The 23,475-nt window shown below is 40.6% G+C and overlaps 1 protein-coding gene across 3 annotated transcripts in view; it reads left to right on the top strand.

The window, feature by feature from the left end:
• The window catches only part of LOC126298098 (protein-associating with the carboxyl-terminal domain of ezrin), a 106,458-nt gene that overhangs the window by 5,597 nt on the left and 77,386 nt on the right, over window positions 1–23,475 (top strand). For all 3 annotated transcript variants that reach the window (XM_049989417.1, XM_049989419.1, XM_049989418.1), the window contains exon 5: window positions 1,716–1,885. In XM_049989417.1, the coding sequence (XP_049845374.1) occupies window positions 1,716–1,885 (170 nt within the window). The remainder of the gene's footprint in view (window positions 1–1,715; window positions 1,886–23,475) is intronic.

The following is a 23,475-nucleotide window of genomic DNA, read 5'->3' as shown; positions in this document are numbered from 1 at the left end:
CCTAGACATTCCTCATAATTGTCTTGTCAGCAATACTCATCTATAAGAGGTTGCAAATTGGAAGAGCATCTCTCTACGCTACCTGTGACAGATTTGGTGGGCCTCCAAAACCCCTCTGTTGTATTAGTACAGGCCCTGGTGGAATTATTTATAGACTCCATTCTAAGATTCATGATCAAATGAATGTAACTCCTTTCCCCGTATAGGATGAAATGGCATCACACACTTCAGTACTCCCCTCTTCAATATATTTGCCCATCAACCCCACAGGTACCCTCTCAGTTCGATTCTGCAGACACCCCCCTCCTGCCCCCTCCTCCCCCCTCCTCCCCCCTCCTGCCCCCTCCTCCCCCCTCCTGCCCCCTCCTCCCCCCTCCCCCCCCACTAACAAACATGGGAACCACAGCTCCCATATTTCCACTTCTCAAACTGTGACTTATCAATCTCCATTCCTACAACAGCCTCCCCCCCCCCTGCCCCCGCCCCAAATTTCTTCTTACACTGCACATTCTCACTACACCCTTCCCTGCAAAATGAAAATCAATCCAACACACTTTGCACACTCACTCCTGACTCATGCACACAAAATTGAATAGGTGAACAATAACAAAACCAATAGGGCACTAAAACTCTCTCCTTGATGGTCAACCTAAATTTCTCAAACTAGGTATCTCTTCATATAGATCGCCCATTGTTATGATGGCAACAACACCACATATACAGGTCTCTGGTCTGAGAAGCCGGAACTCTAGTAAACTTCGTATGCTTATTACATACACATCGTCACACACACTCGGCAATGCAGCCAAGCACCTGCAAAAACTTTGTGGTAGCTATCACATCTTTCCCCAGTGCAATGACTTAAAATTTTCCATCATATCCAACATTAACAAAACAGAGAAACACCAATAGATTTCAGACCATCAAAAAACACACAGCATTAATCTTACCTCACCCAAATGTAAATTCATCACCCCCAATACAAGAAATCAAATTAACTCCCTAGCAAAGCGGCACACTCTTGCAAACACAACAATGATTGTAAAAAGTCAAATGACCCACTACCACACACAACACAACAGACTTCAAACATGAACATGCAACACAATCACACACCACCAAATACGACGACACGCTGTATACAAACATGACCCGATTGAAAACGCCACGCTACAATGATGTCACACAACACAACACAACACGCTTGTCATTGGTCCAAGCAGATGAGTGGAATTGGACATTTCCCTTGACCCTAAAATAGTACTAATACATACCTGCCACTCGTGAACTATGTTTGTGTGATCAGAAAGCAAAATGAACAAGCAGCTCAATACTTGATTGGTGTGTTTTACTGTTTCTGTACTACTTTTTTTTCCCAGGTGTATGGCATGCAATACATTTACCGTAAAAAAAAAAAAAAAACTTTCAATTTTCAAAGATTGCATGCCACACGTGCCCCCCTCCCCATACGCGCGCGTGCGCACACGCACGCACACACACACACACACACACACACACACACACACACACACACACACACAAAATGAGAGCAGTGTTGAATGTGCTTCCCATAGTAGATTCCTCATAGTTCACGACCATTTGTAGCACAGAAAGATGAACCTAGTAACTAGCACTGTTTTAAAAACCCACTGTAATTAATGACTCATTGACATGCAGATTTTTCTTTGAATTATCAATATCATTTATTTCCACAGCTTTTCAAAACTAAGCCATGCATTTTTGCAAAAAGCAAGTGATAGCAGGTATCAGAAAGCTATAGCACCAGAGGAGGAGTCACCAGAAAGTTTACTCAGTTTGCCTACTTCAATTGACCAGTTTGCCTTTGGTGTTCTAGTTGAAGAAGTTCTGAACTGTGAAAGTGAAGGTTAGTTGAAATATTAATTGTTCTGTTTCTAATGCTGTTTGCAGTGGGAAGGAGTGACTCAAGCAGATAAGTGCAAGAATAATGTTTCGCTTTTCAGTATTGTAAGATATAATTCTGCGACTCTACTATGTTCCTATGCAAAATTGAGTCATCAGGGGCATATATTATGGTGATAATTTGTGATTCTTATATACCTGTGTCAGTAGACGGTGAATTCTTACAAAACCACTATGTATTTGAACTCTTATGGGATTTATTATTGATAATGTTTGTTGAACAGGAAGTGCTGTATTTAGTGAACACAAGCCAGAGAATTTGTGAGCTTGTGGGGATTAAATGTGTACTTATTATTCAGTGTATGTGAAGTAGCCTGTAAAAATTATTTCCAGTATGTTTTCACATCACTAATCACGAGAGTTAAACAATACAAACTGGGAGCTCTTCCTTAGAGAGGTAGATCAGTGGTTAAGGCACTGGACAAAAATTCAGGAGGTCCTAAAATGGACATGACCAATATCCTCTCCATTCTTGTCCTGATTACACCGATGTCCTGTACCAAATGACTTTGTTATCCGCAAGACATTAATCTTTCTATTCCTGAAAGCTCTTCTTTGATACATTTGTTTCACTCTGTATAATATAAATTCATGCATTTTTGGTTTCGTTTGTTGTGAGTGTAGGCTAGAAACATGAAATATCAACAAAATGCTGGGCTTGTGATCAAATGCATGTGTATTCATGTAAATTTACCAGAATGGTATTACAGGTGTGTGATTACAGCTGGGCACTGCATTGATGCAGTGTTCTAAAAAAATAGTGTGAACTGTAATATCTATAGAAACATAAATTTAAATCACCCAGGATTTCACTAATACATACATTCATTTATGATGAAGGTTTCAGTACATAATTTTATAGTTATTTCATGCAAATAGGCTGAACTACATGAATTTCTCCACTTCAAAAATGTCATTGCCATCTAGCGGTGAATGGCAGAACTCCTTGGAATCACAGCTCTGTGCAGCGCAGCGCAGCCACTACCAAACCAAGCATGAGTAAACACTCTTTTTCCTTTGCTGTATCGACAACAAGTGGAACGTGTTCATTGCAGTGCGCTCAGTGTGGATGTGACTTAACATATTCGGATAGTATTTGTTTGGACACTTTGAAATTACGTGTAAGCTTGGCAAATGAATCTCCGACGTTGTGACATGGGTATAGACCTTTATGATCATAAAAGTATTTAGATTTGCTAGCTACATTTGGTATGCAGCAATGTAAACTTAAAGTGCATCAATTGAAAAGTAGCAGCATTGCTTATTACCATGATGGGTTCATGGGCATCTCAAAGATGGAAACAGACATGGGTATGATCTTTGTGGCACTTTAAAAATAGAGGATGTAAAGTGATTCAGAAATTCCTAATGGATAACTAAAAGATTTCAAAAGACTTCTACAGACAGCTGGGGGACACATTCTGAAAAAAGTCGAGAATTTCAGACTGTCAATTGCTGCTTCCCTCAGATTAGCAATTGCAATTTGTATTCATAATTCACTGCACGGTCTTCGAACAATGGGCAGTAATTTACTTAACTTCAAAGTATTGTAAGCAGACGTTTGAGAACAGTTATGTAGCAAAGGAACATGCAAATTCAAAATCGGTGGAGTTTAATATTGTGTACAAAAGTAAAACATTTTCCAAAACAGTGCTGCACCAAAGTATGTAGCTTTGATTCATTTACATAAAGTAAGTTTTTTCAGCAGCACAGCAGATGACTCAACTTTCTGCTTTCTACCATCAAACGTGGATATGGATGCGATTCTTTTCATGATCGGATTCAAAAGTATTGTGCAAAGAGTCTCCGACAAAGAATTGCGCCAGTCTGAACGTTGACTCAGTGCTTATTAAGGTTTAAAGGAGGGGTGCTGTCATGGGATACACATCTTGAAACGTCCCCTTAGAACAATTATATAAGACTGGTCTATGTGAAACGTCCTCTTTGAACAATTATACACGACTGTGCTTAAACTGACACACAATATCTTTAGCGTAACGCAATCTGACTTCCAAAAATCCCTACGAAAGAATGGCCCTGACTAGCATTAACCTATACGTTTCACAAATCACTTACCTCACAAAAATCTTCGTTACTCAAGTTACTGCAATACAGCGAGCGCCACTACTGCCAGCTAAATAAAAGATTCAAACTACTGAAGGCACTAACTACTGATAGGCATAGTTAGCAAATGAAAGATTTTAATAGAGAACAAACAATGTATTTACCTCACTAGTCATAATATATATAGCAGTTCATGACACCAATTCTTACAAATTTCAAAACTCCGCCATCTCTCTCCCCACGTCCACCACTGCTGGCGGCTCACCTCCAACTGTGCAACGCTACGTGCTGTTAGCATCCAGCTGCCGCTGCCCAACACTACAATGGCAGACAACAATGCAGACTAAACACAGACTGCACACGGCACAGCCAGTGATTTTTTCATACCGAGCGCTATGTGGCGTTACCAATAAGAAAACCTAAACAGCCTACTTACATAGCCCCCATGCTCCCCACAAAAAATTTTTACAAATTGTTTTGGGCAGTGGCCTATAATGATTTGATAAAATTTTTCATAATTACTATAACAAAGATATCAAATACACACACTTATTGATACAATGTTGGTCAGAAGCTAAAATTTTCTCACAGTCCATAAAGACAGTCCTGATCGTTCATCACAGTAAAATTGCAGTGTTTTTTTCAAAGTCTGAGCAATAAAAGAAATTGCACTTGGAAGTAGTGGATTTCTAAGCAGTCTTGAAGAAGTAGTGTTGTCCTTCCAACGAAAGACAGTGCTGACTCTTGACATGCAGACAGGTAATGGGCCACAACAGAGCAAACCCACAGCAGAGTCAGTCGAAGTTTTGAAGAATATTGGTAGGTAGGTCATCACAGAGTAGACCCCTTGTAGTCCTGGTAGAGATTACGGTATTGGTGGGCCACCAGAGGTGCAGACCCATTGCAGTCCTTGGAGAAATAATGGTACCGGTGGGTCGTCAAAGGTGTAGACCCACTGTAGTCCTTGTAGAGATGGCCAGCAGCCATCTGTTTGACTGTGCAGGCGCACAATCACCATTGAAGAGTCTTGCGGATAACATAGCAAGTCCATAACCCACCACTTGTCAACTCACAAAGTTTTTGGAATTGTCCTTAGAACCAGCAATGCTGTTAACCAGTCCCTTGCTGAGTTATTAACACATGTGCAAACACTATCAGTCCCTACTTCTCACATATTGTCCATATACTATGACCAACAGAAACGTGTGCAGTGAAATGTAATTTACAAGTTACTTAATTTGATGAACTGGTGTCAATTACAATTTTATAACATAAGAATGCAATAACAAAGGTACAAAATAAATCTTTAAAGAACATAACACTACAGATAACATTTGCAGTAGTACAGGCTTTACAAAAGAATCGAAATAGCAAATACATCAGTGTTACGAAAATTACGACATAAGTACATACATAAAAAATCAGAATAACTTTTGAAACATCAACTTCACACATGAGCATTAGAACAAAACAGAATAAATAATGTGTAAACACAAAGTAAATAGCATGTTATTAATGCAAATTATATTTGAGGATAACAGTATTCTTCATCATAGTGAATGTAGCTTAGTATTAGAAAAATTCTGCAACATAAGTCTTATCAGATAAACATTTAAAGACAGGAAGAACATAAATACACAAGGGTACACAAACACATAGTGGGATAACACAAGGAAAGGGCAGGGTTTGTTTTACTGCAGTATTTTGCAAACAAAACTTTCTTTACTTCTCGGAGATCTCCCTTCGTTCTTCATTATTTCCAAAAAGTCCTATCTATACCTGCTTTCTGTACTTTTCTCATCCTCTTTCAAAAATAGTTTTTCTCCACTATACACTACTTTTTTTGGCCAAATCATTTTCATATAGCTTCTCAATGCTTCTCTTCCAATTCATCATAGTTAGTTTCTTATATAGTCTACCCCCTCTTAAGCTAACTTAAAATCTACTGAGCTCAGATGCTAAACTAAGGGACGACGCAATGCAGCAGCACAAAACGATTAACACAAACAGCAATGAATAAAAAATGCAAGTAAGCATAGCAAGCAGCAATAAATGTAATAACTTATACCTAAACATGACAAACCCACAAGCAGAAAAAATAGTACACTAAAGACAACAATGCAGATAAGGGAAAGTTATAATCACATCTTAATGACTATGTAATTAAAGTGGTGCACCACAACTTATTCTATTAAATAAATTACCAAGTACTTGAAAAGAAAATTATGTATGCAGTTCCTGTTACTAGTCCCTTCTTATTGTTCTTTCCTTTCCAAGTGCTCCTTTTTTTTTAAGAATGTGGATCATAAAATTATTATTTAACAGATCTGTTGACAGAAAGTTATCACATTAGCAAATGCATTTACTTTTATTTTATAAAATCAATTCTGTAACACAGCTGGAAAACAGATATCAAATGAAACAAGCAACTATGAAAGGCAAAGCATAAAAATATCATTAAATAGTCATGTGACATTTCATAAGTTAGTACAAATCCTCTCAACTCTCGTAGAAAGACGCTTGTCAGGTATGCATATGTAAGAAAATATCTTTCCAAGTAATGAGCGTGTCGTTTTTGCGATGCTTTCTACAAAGGAATTTCAATAGCGAGGGTAATGGCCTCTTTATTTTTTTCTCCACCTGTGCCTCTGAAAGGCACACACTAATGGCTTGTTTCCCGGTGGCTGTCGCCCAGCTGGGTGCCCACGACGCATTACGCGCAGGTGGTCCCTTAACTGTCTTATCGAAATATTTACGACACCAGTTTCCGCTACAGTGGCAGTCTCATATAAAAAAGTTCACAGGTCAAGAACTTGCGTTACAAATATGTAGAAACAAAATCCTGTAAATATAACAGTGTCCAAAAAATTTTCGGCGGCATTGTGGTACATTCACGCATTTACATACATTTCATCTCTTAAAGTACGATTCTTGATTTCCAACCACCTTTTTCACAAACCAGAGTCCCTAACCACTATTCATTATTCCTTACCTTATTACACATATACATATTCGTCCACACTTCTTCAATATTTCATCATAACAAATAAGTAGCATAATCAAATTCCTCATATAGCATCAGCTTATTGATCATAAACATGCCACAACAGCATAATACACATCGTCATCGTAATAATATCATCATAACACCTCAGTCAAATTCTCAAAATCGTCGTAGCTTCCTCCAATAATTTCAAAACCTAAAAAAATTATCTGCTCATGTCAAAAGTGTCATCTACCTCAAACGTACTTTAAAAATCATGATCCAATACCATATACATCATTCAAAGCTCTCATAGTATAACAATGGTTCCGAAAAAATATGAACAGTTCATAAAGTACAGAGAAATAGAATTTCATATGTGTGATGTTATCCAACGGTGTAATTACGTAAACATCTGTCACTGATGAATTAAAATAAATGTTTGTCTCTCTCAGTTAAATGACCAGATAGCTGTGTAATTTATGTTTTAGAGAAATATGGTACCGATGTGTAAAGTTGTATAAGTAAATACCATATTAGCTAGGGCTCCTTGTGCTTGCCAAACACATGGTACACAAAGTAAGCGTGTACCCTCCTGAGCATTAATGTAATTATACCCTCAGGGGTTACAGATTACAGCAATTTACAGATTACAGCAATGGAATGAAATGTATCACGGAAAACTTTCTTTGTAATTCAAATATGTTGAAAAATAAATAGTTTAATGCGTGTCCTGTAGCGCTAAATGTGCGTCTTGCTGTAAGACAATCTCTGTGGAAGTGTCGTAGTTATTGTCCGCCGAAAGCTAAGTTCTGCAGAAGTCAATGTACTTACCTCATGATAAACGAAATTGAAATGCTTTGCGTATAGATATCTTAGTTATTACGCTTATTGTCGTGATGAAGTAAGTACTGTACTGTACGTATTGTTGTGCTACAGAAAAGGCTGTCTCATTGTAGCTATACCACAAAGTTACTATTAAAACATGTTTTACTTTCCAGAATTATTCAGAAAAACTGCAGATATAAAACAGATACACCGCAAAAGCAACATTGTAAATTGTCACTCATTAGTAGCGTCGTGATATAATCGTGTAGCTGTCACATATACTAACCACTGTGTCATCTGGTATCTCACAGAAAGTACTTTAAATCCAGAATGTATTTGCAAGTAAACCAAAATGTTGCATTAAAATCTCATCAGTAGTACTGGTAAATGTTCTAAGTATGTCAGCCTTATGGTCGTTACATAATCGTGCCACTAACAAGCAAGAATGTACACACACACAATGACACTGTGTCATCTGTTCACTGTAACAATGCATTCGTAATTTCTGTTTAGATAAGTTCTCTTGGTTCTTGATTGGATATTTAACTTAAATATTGCTGCATGTTAAGAGATTATAAGTCTGACAAAGCATACTAGTAATGTGAAGTGAAAAGTTATATGGCAAATACAAAGTTAAAAAGCAGATTATCTTTCAATAAACGGTTTTACATGTAAAATGTGGTGTAAACCTTTACTCTTCCTAGTACGCAGATAGTCAACTGAAAAGCAATTATCATGTGGTTATGTCGGTAAGGAACACTGGAATTTTGCTCAAGGTTAGCTTATGTTATTTTTCTCTGAGCCAGCCGGTGCACGCGGCTGCCTGCGGTGCGAGTCATTGTCTGTTTCTTTGTTGGCGCGCGTCGTTAATGGGATTAGGAGACCTAACTTCTACAAATTCACTTTGCTGAGAGGGCCCTGCTCTGTTTGAATCCCGCCAGTTCTGATGCAATTCAGGTCTGTCGTTACGATCATATCGTCTGTTGTCATGTCGGTAATTTCTGTAATTAATTTGTTGTCGCTCACGTGGTGGAGAATTTCTCCCTGAATCGTAACTGCGCGCTGGACCGTTGCGTCTGAAGTTATTCCGTCTCCCTTGATAATAATTATTTTGGTTCCCATATTGTCTGTTTCTCTGATTGTCTCTGTGATAGTCATTACCGCGGAGAGGTGACCTTTCCCGGTAATTATTACTACTCTGCCAACGGTTGTCATACGGGTGGTGTCCGTTTTGGTCACGATTTACGTTGTATGAATAGCCTTGTCGTGTATTATTTCTGTCATCGCGGAATTGTGACAGGTGTGACCTGTAATTGTTGTGTTCCTGTTTTCGCGTTCGATTGTCAGTGTCAATTTCCAGTTCTTGTAACAGTCCCTGAAAAGCTTCAATGTCGTCTTTGCAACGGCCTGCCAAAATAATATGCCGTAAATGTTCAGGCAATTTGATTAAGCAAATGCAGATGAGTTCTGACGGGCTGTATGGGTTTGACAGGTACTGATTCTTGTGCAACATGTCTTCAAAATATTTCACAAGACTGGAAAATTCAGATTGTTCGAAATGTTTCATCATCATGATGCCATGTTTTACTCGGTCTTGTGTGGCTTGGGACCAATATGCTGAGAGGAAGGCATGGTAAAATTCTCCTTCACTGTGGCAATCGTGAATGACCGATCACATTCTTACAGCTGGTTCATTCTCTAAGTAGCCACACATAAATTTTAATCTGTGCTCTAGTGACCAGTTGGGAGGAAAACAATGAGAGAATTGATGGAGCCACGCTTGTGGATGAATGTCGTTGCCAGAATTCTTAAATGTTTTGAATTTACGTGTAGTAATGAACAGCTTATAGTCAAAATCATCGTCTCGGCGGGTAGCATATCGGTCATTGTTACGTCGTGTCGGCGGTTCCATCTCAGAATTCGGTGTACCTTGCCAATTTCTTTCATAATTTCCGAAGTGCCCTGTGTTATTATTTTGTGGCTGTTCCGTATTTCTATGTCCCTCTTCCCGTATTGGAGCGCGAGTGTCCTCTGAAATACGTAATTGTTGTATTACCTGTGTCAGCTGATCTTGTACTTCCCGGATTTCTCTTTGGTGTTGCGTACTAATTTGATTCAGACTTTGTTTGAATTTCCTAATTTGTTCGCACTCTTCTGTGTTATTAAAGACTACCGGTTTTGTGTCATTCAAATTATCATCTACCTTCGTAGATAAATTAGTGAACTGATCCGAAAGTTCGGCTACTTTCTCCGATAGTGAACACATTTCCTCAGTGTGTTTTTCTGAACCAAGTTTCAGAGTGTCCATTTGTGTTGAAATCGAATCTACTGTGTCCTTTAAGTTTTCCTGAGTTCTTGCAAGTTGCGTAACCGAATCGGTGGATGCAACTGAGTCCATTTTAGCTTGCAAGGTGTCGTGATTTCCACGAACAACAGTTTGCAATTCTTTTATGGCTGCTTCGTGATTCTGTAATGAGTTTTCATGCCGCGAAAAAATAGGTTGAAAATGCTCACAAATTTGTATTTTTATGTCATTACAGATTTTTTGGCATTTCGATTCAATGTTATGTAACTCAGTAGTTAAATCGTCACGTGTTTGTTCAAGTGTGGTGTCTAACTTTCGAAGATTTTGTTCCATTGTGTCTAACTTTTGAAGATTTTGTTCCATTGTGTCTAACTTATGAAGATTTTGTTCCATTGTGTCTAACTGTTGCTGTGTTTGTCTCTGGTTTTGTTTCATTTGTTGCATTAATTGCAATAATAATGTATTAGTGTATGGAATCTGATCATCTATGCTTTTCGGCAGTGCATTTGCACCGGCAACATTCACAGTTTGACAAGCAGAAAATGTGTCTCGGCTTATTTGAGAAAACGGTGAGGACGCAAAACCTGAATGTACAGTATTTGCAAGATTGTGTCCTGTCATATCGGATTCCTGACGCGAGCTGTTGCTGACCAATCGATCGATAATGCTTCCCTGTTCACTAACTGTTTCACTTCCTACACCATTATTTGCAGCCCGCTCCATTTCCCTATGCACTATTACCAAATTACTACTTTGAACATTTGTGAATTCATTACATGGTGCGCTAACACATTGCTTTCGTCTTCACTATCATTTCTCAGTTTACTTTGTAGCCTAGTATTACGTTTTTCACACGCCATTATTGTCACAATATTTCACACGATAACACAGAAAAGCACAATTTGAATAGCAAAAATAAGAGAACACATTAACATAGCACTGAAAATAATATCTAGTTAATTGCAAGCACAGCTGCGAAATACTTGGTGCAACTCTGCATGCATGCCACAACTGTTGTACTGTACAAGAATGAAAGACTACAACTACAAAGGAAATTCCCTCTATGATTACGCGCTAGCAATAAAAAAAATCTACATTAATTACACAAACTACAAGAAAAAATCAGAAGATTCCAGTGAGGTATCCTCGGCGAAGGGTCGACATATGAAACGTCCCCTTAGAACAATTATATAAGACTGGTCTATGTGAAACGTCCTCTTTGAACAATTATACACGACTGTGCTTAAACTGACACACAATATCTTTAGCGCAACGCAATCTGACTTCCAAAAATCCCTACGAAAGAATGGCCCTGACTAGCATTAACCTATACGTTTCACAAATCACTTACCTCACAAAAATCTTCGTTACTTAAGCTACTGCAATACAGCGAGCGCCACTACTGCCAGCTAAATAAAAGATTCAAACTACTGAAGGCGCTAACTACTGATAGGCATAGTTAGCAAATGAAAGATTTTAATAGAGAACAAACAATGTATTTACCTCACTAGTCATAATATATATAGCAGTTCATGACACCAATTCTTACAAATTTCAAAACTCCGCCATCTCTCTCCCCACGTCCACCACTGCTGGCGGCTCACCTCCAACTGCGCAACGCTACGTGCTGTTAGCATCCAGCTGCCGCTGCCCAACACTACAATGGCAGACAACAATGCAGACTGAACACAGACTGCACACGGCACAGCCAGTGATTTTTTCATACCGAGCGCTATGTGGCGTTACCAATAAGAAAACCTAAACAGCCTACTTACAATCTGATCAGTTGTGGAGGTTTTTTTTCCTTTCTTTTGTTTTGTTTGTGGCATTCATACATGATACACGCAACCAGCCTCCAAAACATGATATGCTACGATTTAAGACATATCTGATTGTGCCCACGTGCTTATGCTCATGGTTACATTTGTTATATACATACTGATTAAATCACGCTGTGCTCCCATCATTGCCACAAGATGTCGCTTCAAATACGAATTAAATAAGGACCAGATAACATTCATGCCTCCTAATACCTTTCCTGGCGTGTACTGCTTAAATTGTTTATGATGTTCAGTTATGTAACATTATTCTTAGAATTTTATGCGTAACTCTACGCAGAGACCCACATATAAATTTACAGTTACACCACTCAAATTGTCGAACCGTATATACTTAGTGCTACATGTGAGAAGCTAAGGTAGATCACTAGTCAAATATATATAACAAAAAGTACCTCTTCCATGCTGATGTAAATCAAAACATGTCCACTCATAGAAAAAAACGTTGGACACTGAAGTAATTGTCTATTGTATCTACAATAGCAGACACACATACCATCAGTTAATATGTAAATTATTCGAGTTGTAATTATCTGTTACTGCTAGAACAGCTATCACAATGCATGATCACATTACATGATCTCATTTGGCATATAATGAGCGTGCAATACATAAAATGGTGAGTGGGCATAGTGAAGTATCTCAGCCTGTCACATGGTATGACACTGGCGATTGAATGGAATATGTAGCTTGATACTGTCCATGTTGGTGAAATTAGCTAATCACTAAATAATGGAAATAAAGTGTTTTATTTAAAAATAACAAACAACATAAGCAGGAAAATGACTTCTTTCAAGAGTTTCACCATTTGGTGAATGTGCTCCATGGTGAATAAACATGCAAATGAAGACTTACCATAATGGCTCAGTTCACAACTAGCTCCCTCCCCCCTGCCTTGATGGAATAATATAGGTAGGGTTCTGATATCTAAACAATCTAGCTGTACTGTTCCATCAAGGATTTTAGAGGATCATATTAATTAAGAAAATGTTGTGTGTTGTTGCTACCAGAAACAAGGAATTGACTTGATTTTATTTACTGTAAATGGAGAGATGCAGTTCGTAATATTCCCTGAAAGTGTTTGATAATATGCTGCTTGAGGAAGCCTTCATTCGTTTGAGAGTAGAAAATTTACCTGAAAATTTTTGAGAGCGTTGTCATAGTGTTTGAATGTAATGATGGCCATTTGTAATCTGCATCAACAGCTACACTCCATGCACTACACTACTTTACTTGATGCACCACTGTAATTTGACCCCCCCCCCCCCCCCCCTCCACACACACACACACACACATACATACACTAGTTTTTTTTTCTTTCTGTTAGTGAAAGTTGCGATGAAAGGAAGAATGTAGAATGAGATGTCTCTGGTTTTGCCATCACGACTATTTTGTGAAATCCATGTGGGAAGAAGTAAAATATTGCTGAACCGTTCTCGATACCTGCATACGTGAAATTTTCACAGTAAACCTCTCTGTGACGCTCAACACCTCTAGTGTAACATCTACTGATGATGGAGGCGGATGAGCATCTCAGCAATACTTGCATGCTAAGGTGTTCTGCATGTCCTCTGTTAATCCTACCTGCTAAGGATCTCAGACTCATGAACAATATTTAAGAATTTGTTGAATGAATGTTTTGTAAGCTACTTTCTTTGTGAGTGAATTATATTTCCTTGGTATTCTTCCTATGAATCTCTGTGTGGCACCTGCCTCTCCTACAAGTAATTTTGTGTGTTTTCTCCACTTTAAATGCTGGCCGCGGTGGTCTAGCGGTTCTAGGCGCTCAGTCAGGAACCGCACGGCTGCTACGGTCGCAGGTTCGAATCCTGCCTCGGGCATGGATGTGTGTGATGTCCTTAGGTTAGTTAGGTTTAAGTAGTTCTAAGTTCTAGGGGACTGATGACCTAAGATGTTAAGTCCCGTAGTGCTCAGAGACATTTTCTTTCCCACTTTAAATAACCACTCTTTCATATGTCATATGCAAGGTTTTCATTGTTTACATTTCATGCTTATTTATGTGAAATAAGTAACTTTTATTTATGTTGAGTGTCAACTGTCGGTCCATGCACCGAGCATAGATTCTTGTGTCTTCCTACTCTATGTTATACTTTCCTGACATCACAACTTGCATGTCTATATATCAGGAAACTTCTAATGTTATCCAACATATAATGTATTATGTGTATAGAGAGTGAGGAAGCTATGACAGGTCACCCAAACTACTGTCAAAACAAGAAAGATTATTAAGGTGTGTTGATTTTGACAAGTATGGTTAACAATGTTGCGAATGTTCTGATACACACAAGAAATTTTTCAACATTTATAGCTGGCGACTTATGACACCAACTTAAAAAAGAACTGTATACGGTTTTCTGTGTTATTGGCAGGAGCCCTTTGAGTACCACAAACCAGTGCCCCACTGGCATGACAGAAACTTCCTCAAATGTCTACCCAACTACACTAAATATATGCAGACACATAACTCAGGCACATGTCATGTGTTTATCTCTGCACTTGAAGCCCACAAGTCCATTCTGCTGATGTAGTGATCAGGCAATTTGCTTATGATGCTTTTCAGGCTTTTGCAGTGTGTACAACAGTTGAAAAAGTGCATATGGTTTCTATTTGTGGTGAAAGTGAACATTCATGTAGCTGTATCCTGAACGGCATCCTGATCATGCCAAGCCCTCGTGGTCTGTCTTTGTGAACATCACATAAACATTTCAGGAAACTGTAAGTGTGAAGGAAATAAAATCCAGCATAAAAAATAGCAGCTGATCAGAGATATGCAACTGCAATGAGGTTGGCTGTGTTATTAGTGAAAAATGAATTTCCTTTATATCTTCATCGTTGCGATAATTAAAAATTTCTTGGCCTAAGATTTTGCATGTAAATAATCATGTATAATTCTATCACATGCAGTAGGCAGTATTATCCCAATAGCATTTATATGCTATAAAGTGATTCTGGATTCACAATACTGTACCTTGAATTTCACCAGGCCTTACCACTTCCTACCCCTTGTAATACTTAGTTAGAAACTTATATGTCCATGTTATACTGCATTAAAGTCCTCGGGAATGATTAATATTTCTTATAGGCATCTTATTTTAACTTTGCCCACTGATAGAAATGAAGAGGTGTTAAGTCCAATGAGCATGCAAGCCATTTTGTTTCCCTGTTGAATGATCCAATGCTTTCCAAACATTCTGTTAGTAAGGTCTATAATTGTCTGTGGAGAATAAGTGGGACCTCTGTCATGTTGGGACCGCATGGCTTTCCAACTGTCAAGTTGGTACCACATAGATTCCCCAAATAGTGATCATAGTTATTATGATATTTTGCATGTAAGTAATTTGAAAAGTTTGCAATGAAAGAAAAGGGCCACTATGAATTTATCTTTGGTACATAGTAGACTTTTATTGCTGCATATAAAATTTAGCTAACATACTGGATATTTCAAGCAATGGAAAATCCAGGAGGGACTGTAACAATATTAGAGAAGGAAAGTTGTTACTCATCATATAGCAGAAATGCTGAGTCGCAATAGGCACAACAAAAAGATTACACAATTATAGCTTTTGGCCATTAAGGCCTTTGTCAGCAACACACACACACACACACACACACACACACACACACACACACACACAACTTGCACACGTCTGCAGTCTCAGACAACTGGAACCACACTGCAAGTAACACCACCAGTGCATGATGGGAATGGTGACTGCGTTGGGCGTAAGGAAGATGCTGGGGTGGGGAGGGGGAGGGATAGTATGGTGGGGCTAGCGGACAGTGAAGTGCTGCAGTTTAGAGGGAGGGCAGGAGAGAAAGGGGGGGAGGGGGGGTAAGTAGCAGAAAGGAGGGAAATGAAAATAAATTAAGACTGGATGTGGCAGTGAAATGACGGCTGTGTTGTGCTGGAATGGGAACAGCGAAGGGGCTGAATGGGTGAGGACAGTGACTAACGAAGGTTGAGGCCAGCAGGGTTACGGGAACGTAGGATGCATTTTGTGGAAAGTTCCCACCTGCACAATTCAGAAAAGCTGGTGTTGGTGGGAAGGATCCATTTGGCACAGGCTGTGAAGCAGTCATTGATATGAGGGATATCATGTTTGGCAGCGTGTTCAGCAATAAGGTGGTCCACTTGTTTTTTGGCCATAGTTTGTCGGTGGGCTTTCATGTGGACAGACAGCTTTTTGGCTGTCATGCCTACATAGAATTCAGCACAATGGTTGCAGCTTAGCTCGTAAATCACATGACAGGTTTTACAGGTAGCCCTGCCTTTGCTAGGGTAGATGATGTTAGTGACCGGACTGGAGTAGGTGGTGGTAGGAGGATGTAGGGGACAGGTTCTTGCATCTGGATCTATTAAAGGGGTATGAGCCATGAGGTAAGGGATTGGGAGCAGGGGTTGTGTAAGGATGGACGAGTATATTGTATAGGTTTGGTGGATGGCAGAATACCACTTCAGGAAGGGTGGGAAGGATAGTGGGTAGGACATTTCTCATTTCAGGGCACGACGAGAGATAATCGAAACCCTGGCGGAGAATGTAATTCAGTTGCTCCAGCCCCACCTGTTACTGAGTTATGAGGGGAATGCTCCTCTGTGGCCGGACTGTGTTACTTTCGGAGGTGGTGGGAGAGTGGAAAGATAAGACATGGGAGATTTGTTTTTGTACAAGGTTGGGAGGATAATTAGTCAGTGAAGGCTTCTGTGAGACCCTCGGTATATTTTGAGAGGGACTGCTTGTCACTGCAAATGTGACGACCACGGGTGGCTAGGCTGCAGGGAAGGGACTTCTTGGTATGGAATGGGTGGCAATTGTCGAGGTGGAGGTATTGCTGGTAGTTAGTAGGTTTGATACAGGCGAAGGTACTGATGTAGCCATCTGTGGAGGTAAACATCTAGGGAGGTGGCTTGTTGGGTTGAGTAATGGAGGAATGTGGATAGGCTGTCCTCACCTTCAATCTAGATAGCAAAGATTTCATCAATGAATCTGAACCAGGTGAGGGGTTAGGGATTCTGGGTTTTTAGGAAGGATTCCACTAGATGGCCCATAAATAGGTTGGCATAGGATGGTGCCATGCAGGTGCCCATAGCTGTACCTTGGATTTGTTTGTAGGTAATTCTTTCAAAGGAGAAATGATTGTGGGTGAGGATATAGTTGGTCATGACTACTAGGAAGGAGGTTGTTGGTTTGGAATACTTAGGGTGTCTGGAACGGTAGTGTTCAATAGCAGTAAGGCCATGGGCATTAGGAATGTTAGTGTACAGGGAGGTGGCATCAATAGTGATGAGCAGGGTACCATGTAGTAAAGGGACAGGAACTGTGGAGAGTCGGTGGAGGAAATGGTTGGTATCTTTTATATAGAAGGATAGGTTCCGGGTAATAGGTTGAAGGTGTTGTTCTATGAAAGCAGAGATTCTCTCAGTGGGGGCACAGTAACTGGCCACAATAGGTCATCCTGGGTGCTTGGGTTTATGGACTTTAGGAAGCATGTAGAAAGGGGGAGTGCGGTGAGTGGTAGGGGTAAGTGGAGAGATGGACTGTGGGGAGAGGTTCTGGGATGGGCCTAAGGATATGAGTAGTGACTGGAGATCCTGCTGGATTACTGGAATGGGGTCGCTGTGGCAAGGTTTGTAGGTGGAAGTTTCTGACAGCTGACGGAGTCCTTCTGCCAGGTAATCCTTGCGGTTCAAAACAACGGTGTGGAGCCTTTGTCTGCAGGTAGGATTATAAGCTCAGGATCAGTTTTTAGATGGTGGACTGCGGATGTAAGGTTAGTTTACACGTTGATGGATTTGGGGAATGATGGGATGGCAAGGTTTGAGGTTAAGAAATTCTGGAAAGTTAACGGGGTGGTTTGGAGACAGTGGAGATGGATCATGGTTGGATAGAGGAGTGAACTTAGTTACGCAAGGTTCAATATTGGTCTTTGGTTGAGTCTGATTGATCGGGTTGACGGCGAAAAAGTGTTTCCACTTTAGGGATTGGAAGAAGGAGAAGGAGAGAAGGTCTTTAACAAGACCAGCATGATTGAATTTGGGAGTGGGGCAAAAGGTGAGGCCTTTGGAAAGGACTGATATTTACTTTTTTATTTATTTACACGTCTAGTTCCGTAGGACCAAATTGAGGAGCAAATCCCATCTGTCATGGAATGTGTCAGTACATGAAATTACAGCATAAAAGTAATAACAGATAAAAATAAATGTTTATGAACCTGAAAAAAGTCAGCCCATACGTTTAAGTAAACGCAATCAACAGTACAATAAGAATCAGCTTAATTTTTCAAGGAACTCGACAGAATAGAATGAGTGACCCATGAGGAAACTCTTCAGCAGTATACTGCACACCTTTCTGCACAAGAGTTAAGGAACTCCAATCCAAATGGAGGTTTGATTTCTGCTGAGTATTAACCGAGTGAAAACTGCTTATTCTTGGGAGTAAGCTAATATTGCTAACAAGAAATGACAGTAAGGAATATATATATACTCTTGGAAATTGAAATAAGAACACCGTGAATTCATTGTCCCAGGAAGGGGAAACTTTATTGATACATTCCTGGGGTCAGATACATCACATGATCACACTGACAGAACCACAGGCACATAGACACAGGCAGCAGAGCATGCACAATGTCGGCACTAGTACAGTGTATATCCACCTTTCGCAGCAATTCAGGCTGCTATTCTCCCATGGAGACGATCGTAGAGATGCTGGATGTAATCTTGTGGAACGGCTTGCCATGCCATTTCCACCTGGCGCCTCAGTTGGACCAGCGTTCGTGCTGGACGTGCAGACCGCGTGAGACGACGCTTCATCCAGTCCCAAACATGCTCAATGGGGAACAGATCCAGAGATCTTGCTGGCCAGGGTAGTTGACTTACACCTTCTAGAGCACGTTGGGTGGCACGGGATACATGCGGACGTGCATTGTCCTGTTGGAACAGCAAGTTCCCTTGCCGGTCTAGGAATGGTAGAACGATGGGTTCGATGACAGTTTGGATGTACCGTGCACTATTCAGTGTCCCCTCGACGATCACCAGAGGTGTACGGCCAGTGTAGGAGATCGCTCCCCACACCATGATGCCGGGTGTTGGCCCTGTGTGCCTCGGTCGTATGCAGTCCTGATTGTGGCGCTCACCTGCACGGCGCCAAACACGCATATGAACATCATTGGCACCAAGGCAGAAGCGACTCTCATCGCTGAAGATGACACGTCTCCATTCGTCCCTCCATTCACGCCTGTCGCGACACCACTGGAGGCGGAATGCACAATGTTGGGGCGTGAGCGGAAGACGGCCTAACGATGTGCGGGACCGTAGCCCAGCTTCATGGAGACGGTTGCGAATGGTCCTCGCCGATACCCCAGGAGCAACAGTGTCCCTAATTTGCTGGGAAGTGGCGGTGCGGTCCCCTACGGCACTGCGTAGGATCCTACGGTCTTGGCGTGCATCCGTGCGTCGCTGCGGTCCGGTCCCAGGTCGACGGGCACGTGCACCTTCCGCCGACCACTGGCGACAACATCGATGTACTGTGGAGACCTCACGCCCCACGTGTTGAGCAATTCGGCGGTACGTCCACCCGGCCTCCCGCATGCCCACTATACGCCCTCGCTCAAAGTCCGTCAACTGCACATACGGTTCATGTCCACGCTGTCGCGGCATGCTACCAGTGTTAAAGACTGCGATAGAGCTCCGTATGCACGCCAAACTGGCTGACACTGATGGCGGTGCACAAACGCTGCGCAGCTAGCGCCATTCGACGGCCAACACCGCTGTTCCTGGTGTGTCTGCTGTGCTGTGCGTGTGATCATTGCTTGTACAGCCCTCTCGCAGTGTCCGGGGCAAGTATGGTTCAATGTGTTCTTTTTTCCATTTCCAGGAGTGTGTATATATATATATATATATATATATATATATATATATATATATATATATATAAGCCAATGTCAAAATATCCAGACTCTTGAACAGGGGTCAGCAAGAGGTTCATGAAATTGAACCACTTATTGCCCAAACCGCCTGTTTCTGAGCCAAAAATATCCCTTTAGAATGGGAAGAGTTATCCCAAAATATAATACCATACGACATAAGGAAATGAAAGTAAGCAAAATAGACTAATTTTTGTGTCGAACGATCACTCACTTCTGATACCATTCGAATAGTAAAAATGGCAGCATTAAGTCTTTGAACAAGATCCTGAATGTGGACTTTCCACGACAGCTTACTATCTATCTGAACACCTAGAAATTTGAACTGTTCGCTTTCACTAATCATATGCCCGTTCTGTGAAAGTAAAATGTCAGGTTTGGTTGAATTGTGTGTTAGAAACTGTAAAAACCTCAGTCTACATCTACATCCATACTCCGCAAGCCACCTGACGGTGTGTGGCGGAGGGTACCCTGAATACCTCTATCGGTTCTCCCTTCTATTCCAGTCTCGTATTGTTCATGGAAAGAAGGATTGTCAGTATGCTTCCGTGTGGGCTCCAATCTCTCTGATTTTATCCTCATGGTCTCTTCGCGAGATATACGTAGGAGGGAGCAATATACTGCTTGACTCTTTGGTGAAGGTATGTTCTCGAAACTTTAACAAAAGCCCGTACCAAGCTACTGAGCGTCTCTCCTGCAGAGTCTTCCACTGGAGTTTATCTATCATCTCCGTAACGCTTTCGTGATTACTAAATGATCCTGTAACAAAGCGCACTGCTCTCCCACTGCTTAGCAGTATTCAAGCAGTGGGCGAACAAGCGTACTGTAACCAACTTCCTTTGTTTTCGGATTGCCTTTCCTTAGGATTCTTCCAATGAATCTATCTGGCATCTGCTTTATCGACGATCAACTTTATATGATCATTCCATTGTAAATCACTCCTAATGCCTACTCCCACATAATTTATGGAATTAACTGCTTCCAGTTGCTGACCTGCTATTTTGTAGCTAAATGATAAGGGAACTATCTTTCTATATATTCGCAGCACATTACACTTGCCTACATTGAGATTCAGTTGCCATTCCCTGCACCATGCGTCAATTCGCTGCGGATCCTCCTGCATTTCAGTACAATTTTCCATTGTTACAACCTCTCGATACAGCACAGCATCATCTGCAAAAAGCCTCAGTGAACTTCCGATGTCATCCAAAAGGTCATTTATGTATATTGTGAATAGCAACGGTCCTACGACACTCCCCTGCGGCACACCTGAAATCACTCTTACTTAGGAAGACTTCTCTCCATTAAGAATGACATGCTGCGTTCTGTTATCTAGGAACTCTTCAATCCAGTCACACAATTGGTCTGATAGTCCATATGCTCTTACTTTGTTCATTAAACAACTGTGGGGAACTGTATCGAACGCCTTGCAGAAATCAAGAAACACGACATCTACCTGGAAACAAGTGTCTATGGCCCTCTGAGTCTCATGGACAAATAGCGCGAGCTGGGTTTCACACGACCGTCTTTTTCGAAACCCATGCTGATTCCTACAGAGTAGATTTCTAGTCTCCAGAAAAGTCATTATACTCGAACATAATACGTGTTCCAAAATTCTACAACTGATCGACGTTAGAGATATAGGTCTATAGTTCTGCACATCTGTTCGACGTCCCTTCTTGAAAACGGGGATGACCTGTGCCCTTTTCCAATCCTTTGGAATGCTTCGCTCTTCTAGAGACCTACGGTACACCGCTGCAAGAAGGGGGGCCAAGTTCCTTCGCGTACTCTGTGTAAAATCGAACTGGTATCCCATCAGGTCCAGCGGTCTTTCCTCTTTTGAGCGATTTTAATTGTTTCTCTATCCCTCTGCCGTCTATTTCGATATCTACCATTTTGTCATCTGTGCGACAATCTAGAGAAGGAACTACAGTGCAGTCTTCCTCTGTGAAACAGCTTTGGAAAAAGACATCTAGTATTTCGGCCTTTAGTCTGTCATCCTCTGTTTCAGCACCATTTTGGTCACAGAGTGTCTGGACATTTAGTTTTGATCCACCTACCGCTTTGACATAAAACCAAAATTTCCTAGGATTTTCTGCCAAGTCAATACATAGAACTTTACTTTCGAATTCATTGAACGCCTCTCGCATATCCCTCCTCACACAACATTTCGCTTCGCGTAATTTTTGTTTGTCTGCAAGGCTTTGGCTAAGTTTATGTTTGCTGTGAAGTTCCCTTTGCTTCCGTAGCAGTTTTCTAACTCGGTTGTTGTACCACAGTGGCTCTTTTCCATCTCTTACTGTGATTTAGTATTAGTTTATTTTCTACAAGCCATGAACTTAGGTCTGCACTATTTGAAACCGAACCAATGTTGCACACAACACCCTTTACTACCAATGCTAATGACATCAGTAAACAGAAATATTTTAGAGTTACTCATAATACTAGGGGAAAATCTTTTATATAAACAAGGAACAGGAACACTGATCCCTGGGGCACGCCCCCCCCCTCCCCACTTGACAGTACCCCACTCAGACCCCAGACCCCCACATCACAATTCCTTCACAACTGACCATATGGTGAATTAGCTGTTCTATTTGCATACTACATACTCCTTGCCTTGCTAATAACATTTTTAAGCACCTTACAATACTGTTTGTAATGGGCTACTGAAGCTTGATTGTGACTACTTCTAACGTTTTGATATAATTCCGACTTTTTTCTACAAGATATCCTTATCCCACTAGTCAGCTTATTACTCCTAGTACCCCGTTTAGTATCATCTACGTTATTGGCACTATAAACATCCTGCCACTCTTGTTCCTTGACAAGGTTTAAAAAACTCTCTATTGCTGTTGGATTAACTTTCCTACATAGTTTGTAATTAAATATGACATTGGTTTGAGTACAAAAGCCTTTTAGTGTTAAAATTTGTACATCATTGTCTGAAAGGCCATTCAGCCTTTTACTAACAGATGTCCATCTAGTAATGAATAATGAATAAAAATATTGTCTATGGCTATGCTACTGTTTCTCTGCACCCTAGTTGGAAAAAACACAATCTGCATCATATCATGTGAATTAAGATCTACCAACATCCTTTTTCTTGCACCATCATATACAAAATTAATATTGAAGTCATCACATACAACTAATTTCTGGTACTTCCTACAAAGTGAATCAAGAACCTTCTCTAGTTTGAGCAGAAATGCTCTCAAGTCAGAGTTAGGGGACCTATAAACAGCAAAAATTAGATGTTTAGTTTCACTGAATTCAACTGCCCCTGCACACATTCAAATACATGTTCAGTGCAGTGTCACGATACGTCTGTGGACTTAAATGGAATACTGTTTTTTACATACATAGCCACTCCCCCACCATGCAAGGAACTCCTTGTGAAACAGCCAGCTAATCTGTATCCTGGTAAAGGAAGGGTCTGAATTGTCAAATTGTTTTAGTGGTACTCTGATGTACCAGTAATTTCAGAGTCAACTAACGTTATCTCTAATACCTCTTATATTTTGATGAAATATGTTAATTCCTTCTGTTCTTGAATACCTGACCTCCTCTGA

Source organism: Schistocerca gregaria, chromosome X (genome assembly GCF_023897955.1).
Source record: "Schistocerca gregaria isolate iqSchGreg1 chromosome X, iqSchGreg1.2, whole genome shotgun sequence".
In the NCBI taxonomy this organism is placed as follows: Eukaryota; Metazoa; Arthropoda; class Insecta; order Orthoptera; family Acrididae; genus Schistocerca; species Schistocerca gregaria.
Note: the sequence above shows the minus strand (reverse complement) of the source record. Positions and strands in the feature narration are given on the sequence as shown.